At 36.7% G+C, this 18,213-nt stretch overlaps 1 protein-coding gene across 4 annotated transcripts in view; it reads left to right on the top strand.

Moving 5' to 3' along the window:
- Window positions 1-18,213, top strand: part of SLC4A4 (solute carrier family 4 (sodium bicarbonate cotransporter), member 4) — a 365,688-nt gene that overhangs the window by 94,257 nt on the left and 253,218 nt on the right. For all 4 annotated transcript variants that reach the window (XM_011998142.1, XM_011998138.1, XM_011998140.1 and 1 more), the window contains one exon: window positions 10,343-10,478. In XM_011998142.1, coding sequence (XP_011853532.1) covers window positions 10,343-10,478 — 136 coding nt within the window. The remainder of the gene's footprint in view (window positions 1-10,342; window positions 10,479-18,213) is intronic.

Below are 18,213 nucleotides of genomic sequence, written 5' to 3'. Positions count from 1 at the left end.
CTATGTATTATCTTTTCTTCTTTTTATTTTGTATTTTTATGGGTACATAATAGGTATATATATTTATGGGGTACATGAGATATTTTGATACAGGCATACAATGCATAATAATCACATCAGGGCAAATGAGGTGTCCATCACTTCAAGCATTTATTATTTTTGTGTGTTATAACTTCCAATTATACTCTTAGTTATATTAAAATATACAGTAAGTTATTATTGATTGTAGTCATCCTGTTGTGCTATCAAATACTAGGCCTTATTTATTCTAACTATATTTTTGTACCCATTACCCATCCCCTACCCCACCTGCTCCTACCAACTACCCTTTTTAGCCTCTGGTAACCATCCTTCTACTCTGAATCTCCGTGAGTTCAATTGTTTTAATGTTTAGTTTCCACGAATAAGTGGGGACGTGCAAAATTTGTCTTTCTGTGCCTGGCTTATTTCACTTAACAAAATGTCCTCCAGTTCCATCCATCTTATTGCAAATGACTGGATCTCATTCTTTTTTCATGGCTGAATAGTACTCCATTGTGTGTATATATCACATTTAAAAAATCCATTCATCTGTTGATGCTCACTTAGGTTGTTTCCAAATCTTGGCTAATATGAATAATGCTGCAGTAAACATGGGAGTGCAGATATCTCTTCAGTATACTGATTTCCTTTCTTTTGAGCATATACCTAGCAGGGGGATTGCTGGATCTTATGGTAGTTTTGTTTTCAGTTTTTTGAGAAACCTCCACGCTGTTCTCCATAGTGGCTATGCATTCCCACCAACAGTGTACGAGGGTTCCCTTTTCTGCACATCCTTGCCAGCATTCATTATTGCCTGTCTTTTGGATAAAAGCCATTTTAACCGGGTGATATGATCTCATTGTGGTTTTGATTTGCATTTCTCTGATGATCAGTGATGGTGAACACTTTTTCATGTTCTTAGTTGTATTTCTTATTTTAAGAAATATCTATTTAGGTCTTTTGCCCATTTTAAACTGGATTATTAGATTTTTCCTATTGAGTTGTTTTTAACTCCCTATATATTCTGGTTATTAATTCCTTGTCAGATGGATAGTTTACAAATACTTTCTCCCGTTCTTTTGGTTGTCTCTTCACTTTGTTGATTGTTTCCTTTGCTGTGCAGAAGCTTTTTACTTGATATGATCCCATTTCTCTATTTTTGCTTTGGTTGTTTGTGCTTGTGGGCTTTTACTCAAGAAACCTTTGCCCAGTCCAATGTCCTGGAGTTTCCCCAGGGTTTTCTTGTAGTAGTTTTATAGTTTGAGGTCTTAAATTTAAGTCTTTAATCCATTTTGATTTGATTTTTGTACATAGTGAGAGATAAGGGTCTAGTTTTATTTTTCTGCATATTAATATCCAGTTTTCCCAGCAGCATTTATTAAAGAAACTGTTTTTCCCCAATGTATGTTCTTGGCACCACTATTAAAAATGAGCTCACTGTAGATGTATGAGTTTGTTTCTGGGTTCTCTATTTATTCTGTTCCATTGGTCTATGTGTCATTTTTATGGCTGTACTCTGTTGTTTTGGTTACTAAAGTTCTATAGTAAAATTTGAAGTCAGATAATGTGATGCCTCCAGTTTTGTTCTTTGTGCTAAGGATGACTTTGGGTATTCTGGGTCTTTTGTGGTTCCATATAGATTGTAGAATTTTTTTTTCTATTTCTGTGAAGAATGTCATTGGTATTTTGATAGGGGTTGCATTGAATCTGTAGATTGCTTTAGGTAGTATGGACATTTTAACAATATTGATTCTTCTAATTCATGAACATGGAGTGTCTTTCCATTTTGTTATGTCTTCAATTTCATGCCTCAATGTTTTATGGTTTTCATTGTAGAGATCTTTCACTTTCTTGGCTAAGTCTGTTCTTAAGTATCTTATTTTATTTGTAAAGATTATAAATGGGTTACTTTCTTGATTTCTTTTTCAGATTGTTCACTACTGGCATATAGAAATGCTACTGATTTTTGTATAGTTGATATTGTATCATGCAATTTAACTGAATTTATTAGTTCTAATAGCTTTTTGGTGAAATCTTTAGGTTTTTCCAAATACAAGATTATATTATTTGCAGACAAGGTTAATTTGAGTTCCTCCTTTCCAGTTTGAATGCCCTTTATTTCCTTCTCTTGTTTGATTGCTCGTGCTAGGACTTCTAGTACTATGTTGAATAACTGGTGAAAGTGGGCATCCTTGTCTTGTTTTAGATCTTAGAGGAAAGGCTTTCAGTTTTTTGCCATTCAGCATGATACTAGGTGTAGGTCTGTTCTTCTATTAATATTATATTGAGGTATGTCCCTTCTGTAACCAGTTTTTAGAGGGTTTTTATCATGAAAGAATGTTGATTTTTATCAAATGCTTTTTTAGCATCAATTGAAATGATCATATGGTTTTTGTCCTTCATTCTGTTGATATGATGTATCATGTTAATTGATTTGCATATATTGAACTATTCTTGCATCCCTGGGATAAATTTCACTTGGTTATGATGAATGATCTTTTTAATGTGTGTTGAATTTGGTTTGCTGGTATTTTATTGAGTATTTTTGCATCAGAGTTCATTAAGGGTATGGGCCTGTAGTTTTCCTTTTTTGATTTGCCTTTGGTTTTGGTATCAGGGTAATATTAGCCTCATAGAATGAGTTTGGAAGTAGTCCTTCCTCCTCTATTTTTAGAAATGGTTTGGGTAGGATTGGCATTAGTTCTTCTTTAAATTCAGCTGTGAAACCATTTGTCGCAGGCTTTCTTTGCTGGGAGACCGTTTATTATGGCTTTAATCTCATTACTTGTTATTAGTCTGTTCAGGTTTTGAGTCTTTTCTTGGTTCAATCTTGGTAAGTTGAATGTGTCTAAGATTTGTCCATTTCTTCTAAGTTTCTCAATTTATTGGCATATAGTTGCTCATAGTAGTCTCTAATGATCCTTTGGATTTCTGTGGTATCAGTTGTAATGTCTGCCTATTCATCTCTGATTTCATTTATTTGGGTTTTCTCTCTTTTTCTGTTAGGCTAAAGGTTTGTCATTTTTGTTTATCTTTTCAAACAACCAGCTTTTTGTTTCGTTGATCTTTTTTATTGTGTTTTTAAAATTTCATTTGTTCATGCTTTGGTCTTTATTATTTTTCTTCCTCTACTAATTTTGGGTTTGGTTTTATTTTGCTTTTCTATAATAGTTCTTTAAGATGCATTGGAAGGTTTTTTTATTTGAAATTTTTCTACTTTTTAAATTACCACTTTGAATAAACTTTCTACCCCAATCTTTCCTTCCTCTTTATGCCAATAACCCTTAGATTTGCCCTTTTGAGGCCGTTTTCTAGATCTCATAGGTATGCTTCATTCTTTTTTCTTTTTTCTCCTCTGACTATGTGTTTTCAAGGAGCCTGTCTGCAAGCTCACTAATTCTTCTGCTTGATTAAGTCTGCTGTTGAGAGACTCTGATGCATCCTTCGGTATGTCAATGGAATTTTTCAGCTCCAGAATTTCCACTTGACTTTTTAAAATTATTTCAATCTCTTTGTTAAAGTTATCTGATAGGATTCTGAATTCCTTCTCCGTGTTATCTTGAATTTCATTGATCTTCCGCAGAACAGCTATTTGGAATTCTGTGTCTGAAAGGTCATATGTCTCTGTTACTTGGGATTGGTCATTGGTACCTTAATTTAGTTTGTTTGGTGAGGTCATGTTTTCCTGGATAGTCTTGATGCTTGTAGATATTTGTCAATGTCTGAGCATTGAAGAGTTAGGTATTTATTGTAGTCTTTACAGTCTGGGCTTGTTTGTACCTGTCTTGGGAAAGCTTTTCAAGCATTCAAAGGGAATTGATGGTTGTGACTTTGGTCACTGCAGCCATATCTGTGTTAGGCAGCACCATAAGCCCAGTAATGCTGTGACTCTTACAGATTTGTAGGTGTACCACTTTTGTGGTTAAGATCTGAGAGAATTCCCTGGATTACCAGGCAGATACTCTTGTTCTCTTCTTTTACTTTCCTCTAAACAGAAGGAGTCTCTCTTTCCATTTGATCTACCTGGAGCTGGGGGAGGTGTGACACAAGTACCCCTGTGGTCACTACTACTGGGATTACACTGGGTCAGACCCGAAGTCAACACAGCATTGGATCTCACCCAAGGCCCACAGTGACCATTGCCTGGTACCACCAATGTTCAGACAAGGTCCAAGAGCTCTTCAGTCAGCATGTGGTGAATCCAGCCAGGCTTGTGTCCTTCCCTTCAGGGCAATGAGCTGAGGGCAGGTACAGAAATGCCATGCAGGAACCAGGACCTGGAGTCAGGAACTTTAGGAATCTATTCGGTGCTCTGTTCTGCTGCTGAGCTGGTACCCACGCTGCAAAGCAAAGTCCTTTACACTCTTCCTTCCTCTTTCCTGATGCAGGAGGAGTCTCTCCATTGCCGCCACTGCCCCATGCCTGGCTACTGCCACCATGTTCAGTCAAGGCTCAGGCTGGCTATTCAGTCAGCTTATGGTGAATGCTGCCAGGCCTGGGTTTCTACCTTCAGGGAAGTGGGCTCTTCTTGGCCCAGAGCACGTCCAGAAATGCTGTCTAAGAGTGAAGGCCTGGAATTAGGGACCCTAAGAGCATGCTTGGTACTCTGCTGCACTGTGTCTGAGCTGGTACTCAAGCTGCAAGACAAAGTCACCTTCATTCTTCCCTCTCCTTTCGTCCAGCAAGCACTTCTCCCCATGGCCACCACAGCTGGGAATGCACTGGGTCACACCTGAAGCCAGCATAGCTCTGGATCTTCCTCAAGGTCCATGGCAAGTACTGCCTGGGTACCCTTGATGTTTACTCAAGGCCCAAGGTCTCTTAGTCAGCAGGCGATGAATCTTGCCAAGTCTGGGTTCTTGCTTTCAAAGCAGGAGGTTCCCTTTAGCCCAGTATGTCTAAAAATGTCATCTGGGAGATAGGGCCTGGAATTGGTGCCTTAAGACTCTGCCTAGTATCCTAACCTACTGTGGCTAAGCTGGTATCCAAGTGGGAAGACAAAGTCCTCTTTACTCTCCCCTATACCCTCCTCAAAAGTCCCCCTATACCTTCCCTATACCCAGCTGCACTGCCTGGGGTTGGGGGAGAGGTGGTGCAAACACTTCCTTGGCTGCCCAAGCTGGTGTCTCGCTAAGTCATACGCACCCCAAGTCTCTCGGCTCTGAGCCCAGTACAGCACTAGTAGAAACTTCCTGGAGTTGTGAACTAGTTTATGACACACAATTTTGGAATTTTAATCCCCCAAAATTGATGTGCTGGTTGCTCAGGTGCCTATATGTAATAAATAAGACAGCCTGTGAAAGGGGTTAGGCATGGTACCTAGAGAGGAAGACCTGGAGGTAGTGTTACATTCTTCTTCCATTCCATTTTGCAGAGTCACCACTGTTGCTGTCTAATGAGCAGTGATTCACGTTTTGCTAAATTGAGAATTCCAGACTACAGAGTAATGCTCTCTGGAGTAGAGCCGAGCAGGAATATATACTGTCTATGCTGTTTTTTAGGCAGGAGACCCATGTATTTTTTTTCTGTTAGAGTTGGGGACAAACCTACATCACATCTTTAGAAATGGACAAAAGGTTGATTATCTAACTAAATCTAGACTTCTCCTTTCTAAAAGCTAATTCTATGGAGTACGTATGGACACAAAGAAGGGAACAGACACGGGCCTATGTGAAGGTGGAGGGAGGGAGGAAGGTGAGGATCAAAAAACTACCTACTGAATACTATTCTTATTACCTAGGTGGCAGATAATCTGTACACCAAACCCCTGTGACACAAAATTTACCTATATAGCAAACCTGCACATGTATGCCTGTATCTAAAATAAAAGTTAAAAAAATTAAAGCTAGTTCTGATTTAGGGATCTTTGATGTTGAATGTTGATGAAAAGTGATGTTATTTGTGATGGCTAGTTTCAGAACCAGTACGATGAAAAAAGTGACTAAACTTGTGGTAATGTGAACACACTACTCCTTAGAAGTATTGTCCAGACTCCAAATTCTGCCCATAATTTCTTCATTTTCATGCCCTCTTGATCCCGTAAATAATTAGACTTCACATTTCATGATTGGAAAGGTATTGCAAATATTTTTACATTAAAGTCCTGGAACTTTAGATTATTTTCTACCAGGGATATTAAGAAATTTCAGGTCAGGTACAGCAGCTCACACCTGTAATCCCAGCACTTTGGGAGGCCGAGTAGGGGGATCACAAGGTCAGGAGATCGAGACCATCCTGGCTAACATGGTGAAATCCCGTCTCTACTGAAAATACAAAAAATTAGCCAGGCATTGTGGTGGGTGCCTGTAGTCCCAGCTACTCGGGAGGCAGAGGCAGGAGGATGGTGTGAACCCGCGAGGTGGAGCATACAGTGAGCTGAGATAGCGCCACTGCACTCCAGCCTGGGCGACAGTGCGAGACTCCATCTCAAAAAAAAAAAAAAGAAAAAAGAAATTTCAAAGCCATCTTTTCTAATCACAATGTAAAACATATTCATTGTACCCTGTATCAGTATGTACTTGTACGCAATTACCTTATTTTAATGTTCTGCATATACTTATATTTAGCAGATATTTTTTCTGGTATTGGTTTAGGTGCTAATTTACTTTTTTCTTTAAAGAATGAATTACTTAGTTAATATTTATTTTCCCTACATACATGTAAATTCTGTAAGATCAGAGATCTTTTTATCAGAGGCTGAAGATAAAGCCTGTCAAGCCAAGTAAGAGCATAGATAGTGCTCAGTAAATATTTGCTGAATGGAATACATGAGTGAATTATAAACACTTTGGAATTTATAGAAAAGTGAACATAAGATAACAGAAGCCCTAGAAATAAACCATGTAACACTGAAAATGTACCTGTATATTTAAATATGCCTGTATATACAGAAGTCCTTGCTTTGTAACGTAGTGCATGACTGTGAAAAAAATGACTTTGAAAACTGAAATTATGTAAAGCGATCCTAATAATCAATGAAAACAGTTACTATTGCTCTTTGACCTTTAAAATTTTTAAATCACTAAAATCTCTCTTGTTAGCTATAAAGGTATAGGGAAATGAAAAAAGGTAAAACTAATATTTATTCGGTACACAGCAATTTAAAACATTAGAAACATTGATATTAATTCGTTTCATTGTACAGTCTTATCAGGAGTATTTGAATAGTGCTTGCCTTCTTCCTGTTGTACCGATGATAAGGAACATGTATTTTTTTTTCAATGCCTAGACAAACTGTTATGCTTTCTAAATGTGAATCAGCTTACATTTTATCCTGTGTGCTTTCCGTGTCAAGAAATGTCTCCTAAAATTCCTTGAATGTGAAGTTTTTAGCCAGTATCACTTTCTCTAGGACATCATCATCCTTTTCATCACAATCACTTTCCTTGCTTATGTTGATTAACTCACCTTCACTAAGTTCCTCTGACTGCATATACAGAGTCTCTCAATGGTGAATGGCAGCATCATTTACATTCCATGGTTAGCTACGTCTTCTCCATTTACGTTTGATACAAATTTTACTTCCAATAGTATTAATTTTTGTTTCTGTACGTTGCCTTCATTCTTGTTGGCCAGTTCCCTCTTTGATTATCCATGTTACATGCATTTATCTTTGGGAGACAAGAAGACAACACATTTACACACTTTGCTGTCTGTGTGTGAACTGAATAACAAACATGCAGTGATCAATCACTGACATATTTTAAAGAAGCACCCCATGATTGGTCAGTGATCATTATGCACATAATGTTATGAAGTGATTTATGGACTGAAGAGCTAGCAGCAAATTTGTACTTTATGAAATTACTATTAATATACCATGTTAACTGAAATTTGAACTGTATTGTTAGGGAATATGTTATGTAACCTAAATTGTGGTAACTGAAATGCACACATACCAGACTGATCACAGTGAGGGCTGCCTCAATTCCTAGCTTTATTTTATAGAAATATATATTTATTGTTTCTTTACTAAAATGGGATCATTTAATGTCTATTATTTTTATTTTTAATTTAAGTTTATATGATATACATGTCAAAAAAGGCCAGCTATTTTGACTACATGTTTTATGACTGCATGGTATTTTATTTTATAGTTGTACCATACTTTAGTTAACCAATCTTCCTTTTTGGACGTTAGGATTTTTCTGTTTTCTCAGTTATAAACAATGCTAGAATGATTACTTCTGTCACTAAACCTTTGAGATAACTCTTATTTATTTAGAATGAATGTATTTCTAGTGGAAGAATTGTTGGCTCACAGTATATATACACTATTTAAAAATTTTCATGTCCTTCCAGAAATTTTCATGTCCTTCAAGCATCTCCCTTTAGAGAGATGTTTCCATTTAGGCTCCTACCAGTAACATAAATCAAGAAGTGCTGGGTGCATGACTCCCAAACCCTTGCCCACGTTGGGATTATCATTTTTTTTTTTTTTTTTTTTTTGACATGTAATTGAATTTATTTATTTATTTATAGGCAGGGACTTGCTCTGACACCCAGGCTGGAGTGTAGTGGCATGATCTTAACTCACTGCAACCTCTGTCTCCCAGGTTCAAGTGATTTTCGTGGCTCAGCCTCTTGAGTAGCTGGGATTACAGGCACACGCCACCACACCGAGCTAATTTTTTGTATTTTTTTTAGTAGAAATGAGGTTTCACCATGTTGGCCAGGCTGGTCTCAAACTCCTGACCTCAGGTGATCCGCCCACCTCGACCTCCCAAAGTGCTGGGATTACAGATGTGAGCCACTGCACACGGACTCTTTTTTTTTTTTTTTTTTATTTTTGACATGTAATTGAATTTATTTATTTATTTATAGGCAGGGACTTGCTCTGACACCCAGGCTGGAGTGTAGTGGCATGATCTTGACTCACTGCAACCTCTGTCTCCCAGGTTCAAGTGATTTTTGTGGCTCAGCCTCTCGAGTAGCTGGAATTACAGGCACATGCCACCACACCGAGCTAATTTTTTGTATTTTTTTTAGTAGAAATGGGGTTTCACCATGTTGGCCAGGCTGGTCTCAAACTCCTGACCTCAGGTGATCTGCCCACCTCGGCCTCCGAAAGTGCTGGGATTACAGGCGTCTGTGCCCTGCCATTTTTTGACATTTTAATAGGTAAAACACATTTTATTTTAATGACTAGTTTTGATTTTTAATTTGGTTGAATATTTTTCATGGGTTTATTTGTACTAAATAAATTTTGATCTATGGAATTTTATTCTGTCCCGTATTATAATAGTTTTCAGATGGTAGGGATTTTCTGGTTTTATTGGGTTGTTTGTGTACATATATTTCTATAGATTTATATATGCACGCATGTGTGTGTGTCTGTCTAGCCATAATAAATATATTTGTGTGTGCTTGAACTGCATTTACATGTATATAACATTCTTGGTTTTATCCAGGGATTTTGAGGAGTATTTGTGGGCCTTAAATTTGTAACATGACCATCAATTTCCAACTGCTTCTCTGTCTGTCTCTCTCTCTCTTTTCTTCTTCTTCGTCATCGTCGTCTTCTTTTTTTTTTTTTTTGGGAAAGGGAGTAACCCATGACCTGGGGGAAATTCTAGTTAATTTTTCATTACATGATTTTCAGGAGATAGGGTCAAAAGGAGCTAGTAGGGCGTTCAATTATGTGCTTGAGTGTGTTGGAAAATGTTTTTTTTTTTTCCTCCCCCTCAAGTGTACAATATTTTACTTGGGCTTGTTTTTCAAGTGCATTGAAGTGTGACTAAACATTTTTGGGTACTACCATTCTGTAAAGAAGAGGGCCCATCTTGTTAAATATTCCTTCATCAACTTTGCAGTTAGCCAGTTATTGGTAGGGAGAAGCCTGTGAGGACATGAGCTTTAGGCGTTGGACAGAGGGAGGGTGGGAGGTGGGGACTTGGGGTAACTCAGGATTGGGGTGCTTTGTTGCCCCTCCCACAGCTGTATGAAAAAGTGATTGGTTCAAGCTGACTTTTGTCTAATAATTTTGGATGAGTCATAAGTGGAGAAGGCGGGGAAGTGAGTGGTTAGACCTCAGCTCATCTGAGGGCTAAAGGTTCTTTACGACACATCACACGGAATTGGAGTGCTGTCCTTCTGGAGAGTGGTGGAGAACCAAGATACAGTTCAGAACCAAAAGAATAGAGAAGGGCTTTGATTTCTTTTTGGCCTTAGATTGGGAATTTGGGAGGCTCAACAAGAAAGATGTCCACTGAAAATGTGGAAGGGAAGCCCAGTAACCTTGGGGAGAGAGGAAGAACCCGGAGCTCCACTTTTCTCAGGGTCGTCCAGCCAATGTTTAACCACAGTATTTTCACTTCTGCAGTCTCTCCTGCTGCAGAACGCATCCGATTCATCTTGGGAGAGGAGGATGACAGCCCAGCTCCCCCTCAGCTCTTCACGGAACTGGATGAGCTGCTGGCCGTGGATGGGCAGGAGATGGAGTGGAAGGAAACAGCCAGGTGAGGCATGGCTGACTGTATGCAGTACTGACCCAGGGAAACAAGGGCAGGGCAAGATGCTTGATCCTGGAGTGCCGTTCTTTAGCCTTAGCACTTTGAATGGCCAATGGGCATGATGTTGGCTGGGATAAGGAATAAATAATTCTATTTCTTCTATTCCTTTTTGTTGACATGAATGCAGGGCACCTCTTATTTCACTACTGGGACATTGTTTCATTGATCCATGTTGCTGTAATTTTGGCTTTTATAAGGAATTAGAAATACAGGTCAATTTGTATACTATTTAATAGTAAAATATTTTAGAGAGATAATAAACTCAGGTACTCAAAAATGACAGCCAAGAGATATGTTTCCAAGTGTCCACATGCCAAGATCTCTTGTGAGATTTTGTGTGACTTATGACTTATTCCCTGTCAAGGGAGAGGTTTTGGCCAGGTACAGTGGCTCGTGCCTGTAATCACAGAATTTTAGGAGGCTGAGGCAGGTGGACTGCCTGAGCCTCGGGGCTCAAGACCAGCCTGGGCAACATAATGGAACCCCATCTCTACACACACACACACACACACACACACACACAAATCAGCCGGGTGTGGTGGTACATGCCTGTGGTCCCAGCTACTCAGGACGCTGAGGTAGGAGGCTCACTTGAGCCTGTGAGGTCGAGGCTGCAGTGATCTCTGATCACGTTACTGCACTTCAGTCTGGGTGACAGATTGAAACTCTACCTCAAAAAAATAAAATGAAATAAAAAAGAGATTATTAAAACAATGACGAAAATTGCTCTTATGGTAGTCCCCCTAAGGTTATCCACAGTTTAGCTTTTCATGGTTTCAGTTACGCACTGTACAGTACAGTAAGATATTTTGAGAGAGTCACCATACTTATATAACTATTATTATAGTATATTGTTATATTCATTCTGTTTTATTATTAATTATTGTTGTTAGTCCCTCACTGTGTCTAATTTATAAATTAAACTTTATTCGGTTTCATATATAGGAAAAAAACCTAGTATATATAGGGTTTAGTACTATCCATGCCTTCAGGCATTCACTGGGGGTCTTGGAATGTATCCCCTGTGAATAAGGGGACTACTGTATTTCAAGTATAAACCTGCAATCTTTTAACTATCCAGCTGAAAGTAGAAGGTTCATCTGAGTTTGGAGTTTAGAGGCCGGAGTTTACTTTGACTTTGTTGCATCTTAGCGACAAGACACTTGGTTTCTTAGAGCTTTGGTCTTATTATCAATAAAGAGTGGATAATAAAGCCTATTACATATTATATATGTATGGTATATAAAACATAGATTATATGTAAATATAGTATATAATGTATTTTTAATGTCATGTATTTATATACATACATGTATATATGTATATGTATGAAAATGCTTTGTAAATTGTTAAGCATTACACAAATACCTAGGGTTTCATTAATTTCATAACAGAGCTTTTCTTTTACGTACAGATTCAGAGATATTCTCCAGGCGACATAAGGCAATTATATAATACAAAGACTTTGATTATAATGCAATTGTTGTTCTCTCATTGTCATCATTATGTGCTGATTCCAATGTATTTCACTTTCACAAACAAGATAATGTTAAGATAAACCTTTTATAGTCTATAATTTAATTCAAATCAATTCAACTCAACCAGTGTTATTTGAATGAATAGTTTATGTCAGGCACTGTTTTAGGTACCATGAATATAGCAGTGAGCAAATGAGGATCTTACATAGATCTCTGTATCTTATTAAAAAGTTTGAAGTAAGTTTAATGTAATATCTTACAATATGAAAATAAGGAAAACCAAATCATTATCCCAGCTTTGAGTTTAAGAAAAACAAGGCAAAGGTAGATGAAAGTCTTCTTCTGTGGTTACAGATGGAAAAAGGATTTATGGCCACTATTTTTTTCTAGATAGAGTTAGAAAGAAATTCTAGAGTCAGAAAGAAAATATTTCTTAAAATCACTTTAATCAATTAGAGCAGATGAGCCATAAAGGAGCAATAAGCCAATAGCCTTTCCCTTTATGGATGAAAAATTTTTATTTTCTGTGGCATATTTTAAAATTTCTTACATCATACCACTTGTAATCAAGTCTTTATGAAGTTCATTGGATTTTTTGCAGTTTAGTTACTTAGGCTTATGCTTTATAGGCTTATGGATTTATTTTTATTTCCACAATTTTAAGTAATATTGAATGCCTTTAGCCCTTTGGGATTTTTAATACTGAAGACGCTTCATAAATCAATTTATTTGATAATGGGGGAGAAGTTTTTATTCCTCAGCAAGAGTGTCTAGGTAGCTTAGCCTTGCAGAAAGATCTGCTTTAAAAACATTTAGAACTGATGGAGAATTGCTTATCTTTCATAACTTAAATGATGCTCAGAAAAAAAGTAATTCTGTTTTACTCCTGGCCCCAACAGTAGTATTAAGGAAAGAGACCTAATTTTTAAATTCTTTATTTTCAATTTACTGGGTAATTCTCTTTCTAATAGATATCTACAGTGGGTGTGATTGTTTAACTCTTCTGTTTGATAGTTACTTAATATTTTCTTCTTCTAATTAAAGAAGCTTTCATAACACATTTCCACTCCTCCTCTCTAATACTTTCTCTTGAAGCTCTTCATTCTTTGCTCTTTCAGGGCTTCTTCCCAGGATACAGCAACTGTTTCTTGTTCCCCTCTCTCAGAACCAATAACATGTGTAGAAAAAATCCTCTGTGAAGTACAATTTTAGTTCCTAGAACATTCTCCAAAAGAAGGCTTCCAAAGCAAAAACTTTTTACTAGTGAATCTGTTTCATTCTTTCTTTCCTTCTTTCCGATAGAAAAATACAGTGTGAGAATTGTCTGGGTGCAGCCTGAAGTGTTGGGAGATTTTGGTCTAGTCTTGGCTTTGCTGCTCATTAGCTGGTTAACTTTGAGCAAGTCATGTAATCTTTCTGAGCTTGAATTTCTTTTTTATCAGATGAAAGTCGTATTGGGTTGCATCCTCCCTAACATTATACATATTTCATAGCTCTAAAATTTCATTCCTATGTGTATACTGCTATACTCAGCTGTGACTCTAAGAGCTACTTTGACTTTCTTATTTTCATCTTGAAGTTCTTTGTGAGTTGTTATCATAGAGTATAATTCAGGTATAGCTTTCTGTTTTTCATTTCAGTCAAACACAGGTCATACCTTATTTTACATAATCCCTGGTCCCAGAAAGGTAGAGAGATTATAGTTCACTGTATACGTAATTCAACATTGAATGATAGAAGCATAGAATTTTCACTTAAGATTTTTAAAGATTAAGATGGTTTTGAATACTTTACCATCCTTGAAGATGTTACTTCTTTGGGAGCACATGTGCCATTTTGCTGATGTAGTCCATCCCCAAGACACCCTACTGCTGGAGAGGAAGAGTGTTGGGAGTGTACCGTGTGTCAAGGCCATGCTATATAACTTCTCTTTATAGGACTTGCCACAATTGCTGTTGATTAATTCATTATGTATGTGATACTATTGTTTTCATATGGCCTCCCTCATTACATTAATTTATCTGCAGACAGAGACTACCATGTCTGTCTGTTCACTATCATATTTCTAATTCATGGCAGTGTCTGATTCATAATAGGCTCTTAATGAACTTTTGTTTAATGTGTAATTGGTTGAGAACTGATTGCCTTTGACAAAGCTGTTCTGAATATAATACTTTCTTAGAAGTATTAATTGACCAAATTAGGGTTCTGTATAATTCTTCTCTTTCTTACTGATAAACAGCTATGGAATGAATGACCCAAGGTACCCAGTATGCCATTGATAAAGCTTAGAAGAGGACCTATGTTTAAAGTTTCAAACTATTTTATTAATATATTGATAATATATGCATTTATAAAAGCACAGATATAATACCTTATTTAATTGGAATCAACTAATCGGAGGGCTAATAGGAGTCTCAAAACTGACATGTCTAAAACTGAACTTCAGATCTACTCTTCCTACAGATTTCCTCATCTCAATAGACAATTCCATTCTTTTAGTTCTTGAGCTAGAAACTTTGGAATCTTCCTTGATTCCTGTCTTTCTCTACACCCAATATCTGACCAATTAGCAAATTCTATTTTACCCTTAAAGATATTCACATATTCAGAGATCTTACTACATCTCACATTCAGTACTGCTGCAACTCTAGTTCATCCCATCATTTCTCACTGAGATTGCTGCAGATGCCTCCTAATTAGTTGATCTCTTTGCACCTGCTCTTACTTCCTTTATGAACAATCTGCCATGATCTCTTTGACCTTGTCTTCCTTTTCATTTCCTCTGCTTCACTCTGCTTGAGCCTCACTGGCCAGTCATGCTAATCTGTCAGGAACTTTGGACTTGTTGTTCCCTCTGTCTGAAATGTTCTCTCTTCCCTGAACCCCCACAGTTACTTGCATGGCTCATTTCCTCATCTCCTTCAGGTATTCATTCAAATATTACCTGCTTAGTAGTTGTCCTATCTATAATTGAAACCTTCCCCCAATACTTCCTATCCCTCATCTTTCATTATTTTTGTCCTTAGCACCTGTCATCATTTAATATATTGTATATCTTGTTATTGTTTCTTCCCAATAGAATTAAAGCTCTGTGAGGGCAGAATTTTTCAGTTGTTTTGCCACTATATTCCTAGTGCCTGAAACTACCTCGCACACAGGTCGTTCTCAATAAAGACTGGTTAATAGAATCAATGAATAGAGGAATAGAACCTTTATTCTTAGTTTGCTACTCCACCTAAATTATTTGGAGAGGCTTGGAGTGAATGTGCTTCTGGAAATATTCAGCTTTTCAGTAACCTTTACTACCTGGGACATACCCTGCTTTCAGAATGTTTTTGCAATAATTTTTGACTTCCATTCGTGATGTCTAGCTTCCAGATACGATAGTTTTTTTCTCCCATTAAAAGCGCTCAAAGCTACAGACTAATAAAAGTTTAATGCTTAGAAGGAATTCACTTTATATATGAAGATGTGACATGAATCTTTTTCTGGCCAACTTATAAATTGATAATATTTTGATTTTCTGTGAAAGCCACAATTGATAGCCTATTTTATTCCATAGACAGCTAACTCTCTGGACTTCTCCAGCTCCCTGTAGGTTCTATTATAAATCTACACCCCTCAGAACTCAATATCATCCTTCTTTCTCTTTTAAGACTCTATACTTTTCAGTTGGCTAATGATTTCTTACATATTATTGAGATGGCTAATGATTTCCTACACATTATTGAGATGAGGAAATCTGTAGGAAGAGTAGATCTGAAGTTCAGTGTAGGGTATTCTTGCAGGAATATCCGACATTGAGCATCATCATTATTATGGCTGTAGTACTACTTCAGGAATTTCAGGTTGGCCCTCTGCCTGAAAAAAATGAGAATTGTTTCAATTATAGGGGGAGATGTCCCCTTTTAAGTCATGGAAAGCACAGTAGTTATACTATGAACAAGTTTAAGTATTTATTTATATGAAGTTTAAAGTAACACTCAACTCCATCACCATCCCTTCTATATCCTTCACCTGTTCTTGCCTTTCCTAAAAGTTAGAACTTTGAATTTTCAGTGGTTCTTCCAAAATAGAGCACAAGTTGAATACGGTAAAAAGGGTAGACTTACCAGACCTGAAAAATTGTTTGGAATAGGTCAAGAAGCCTGTGCTTCCATTAAGAATGTCTAGGTGACTAGATGTCGCTAATGGGTTCAAAAAAGAAAACTGGTAAAAGAATAATTCATGATCCAAGTTTGATGATGGCCCAAAATCAGGAGAAAGGGAGCTTTTTTATCCCTTGCCCAAATTCTTTATTCATTTGAGTAGGGATATCTCTGCAAAAATGATTATTAGCTGTCAGTTTATCTTCAGTGACTTTTCAGATGGGCAGTGCTGGACTTAACCACTGTTATATGAATGTTTGTTAAAGATAACTCCCCCGCGTAATTCAAACTGTGCTGCCAAACTTAGGTATAAAGGAAAGCCATCACAAGATTCAATAAACACAAGCCAATAAAGGAAAGGAATATTGATGTTTTATTTCCAACTGGACACCACAAATTACATCCACTTGTGTTTCTACTTGGCAGATTTACCTGAGCCATCTCTGAAGTACCTGATTTAAGGGCGTGGCCATTAAGCACCAACATGTGCACTTATAATGTGGGTTTGGGCAAAGACTACTCTCTCCCAGTCTACACTGACTTCTCTGTCTTTTCTCTACTGAATTGCTTTGGAAAATTCTATTTCAGACCAAGTTAATTTTTCTGTAAGAAAAAGACTCAAGGAATTTAATCATCTATGTAATCATATGTAGTTATGTCTATGTAGTTGTATATGATAACTTTAATAGTTGATCTAAAATTTTAAGAATTCTCCTTAAAAACCTCATTTTTCCCAGGTGTACACTAGCGTTGGCTTCTTTTATGGGTGATAAGGCACTTGTTAGTTAGCAAGAAATTTATCATCATTTCAATAGTTGTACGTAGTTGGAATTTATGTAGTGTAAAGGTCATATCTGTTTTCCGCTGTACAACTGATATGTTATTAAGTTAGAAGTCTTGTTTTTTTCTTAATTATATTTAATCATATGATTGGAAAGTTACAAAATTCAGTGATTCCCAGTGGATCTTTTTTTTCTTCAACAAACGAGTGAAATGCCGTTTGCTTGGCAGTCACTGAAAATGTCTTAAACTGCAAAGTATTTTATCATTATTCTTCTAAGACCTTGAAATAAATAAACTTCACCTAATAAACTCCTCCTCTAAGGTTAAAACCATTTTGTAATTGCAAGTATTTAAAAAGCCTGCTTCTGAAACAAACTTTTCTGTAACTTGTCAAGTACTGAAACAAAAAGAAAGTGGGAAACTTATTGCAAATATGTAGTTATTCTTAGTTATTATGAAGGGGAGATAGTGGCTTTTAGTATACTCTACAGCAAAAAGTCTGTTTTTATTTATTTATTTTTTAAACGTAATTACATGGTTCTAAAGCACCTTTGCAGATTCACTGGCACTTGGATAGGGTGAACTTTGGTACTTTTGCCTTACCCTTTTCTTTAATGGACTCTGATTTGAATTGAGTAGTTTTCAGTTTTTTTTTTTTTTCTAAATCCAAATTTGTCCTTGATATGCGAGGAGGCTAGACAAAGCATGTGCCGTTTCTGGAATGAAACTGCCTGAAAATGATCTATTTAAATGGGAAAGCTAGTATCTTATGTCCAAAAGAATTTGTTGGAAGTATAATCAGTTCCTTAAACAATTAGAGCAATACATTTTAAAGGAATTTAATAGGCATTTTTCCAGAGTTCTCCTTATGCTATAAGCTGTGCTGTAGTATGACATCATCACAATGTTCAATATTTACTGAACTTAAAGTAAAATAGATGCTAAACTGAGCTATGAGATAATATTTATCCCTTATAAATATAGATTTTAAGGAACTGGCTAGTTTTGAGAATTTATATTTCCATTCCTTTATGGTTAAATCTTGACCTAAAGAGCTGGTGTAATCTAGAAGGGTGAGTAATACTATTTCATAAATCCACCCTATTTTGGATTTATGTTTTCCAAATGCACTTTTTAAGTGTATTCAAAGTCATATTTAAGTCTAACCAAGTTGCCTACAACATAAACTATGGAGAGGAATAAATAAAAGATGGACCACAAAGAACAACAATGGTTTTGCTTCTTTTTCTTTTTAAATAAAATCTTATT

Source organism: Mandrillus leucophaeus, unplaced genomic scaffold (assembly GCF_000951045.1).
Source record: "Mandrillus leucophaeus isolate KB7577 unplaced genomic scaffold, Mleu.le_1.0 Scaffold559, whole genome shotgun sequence".
NCBI lineage: Eukaryota > Metazoa > Chordata > Mammalia > Primates > Cercopithecidae > Mandrillus > Mandrillus leucophaeus.
This window is presented reverse-complemented; position numbering and strand designations above follow the sequence as displayed.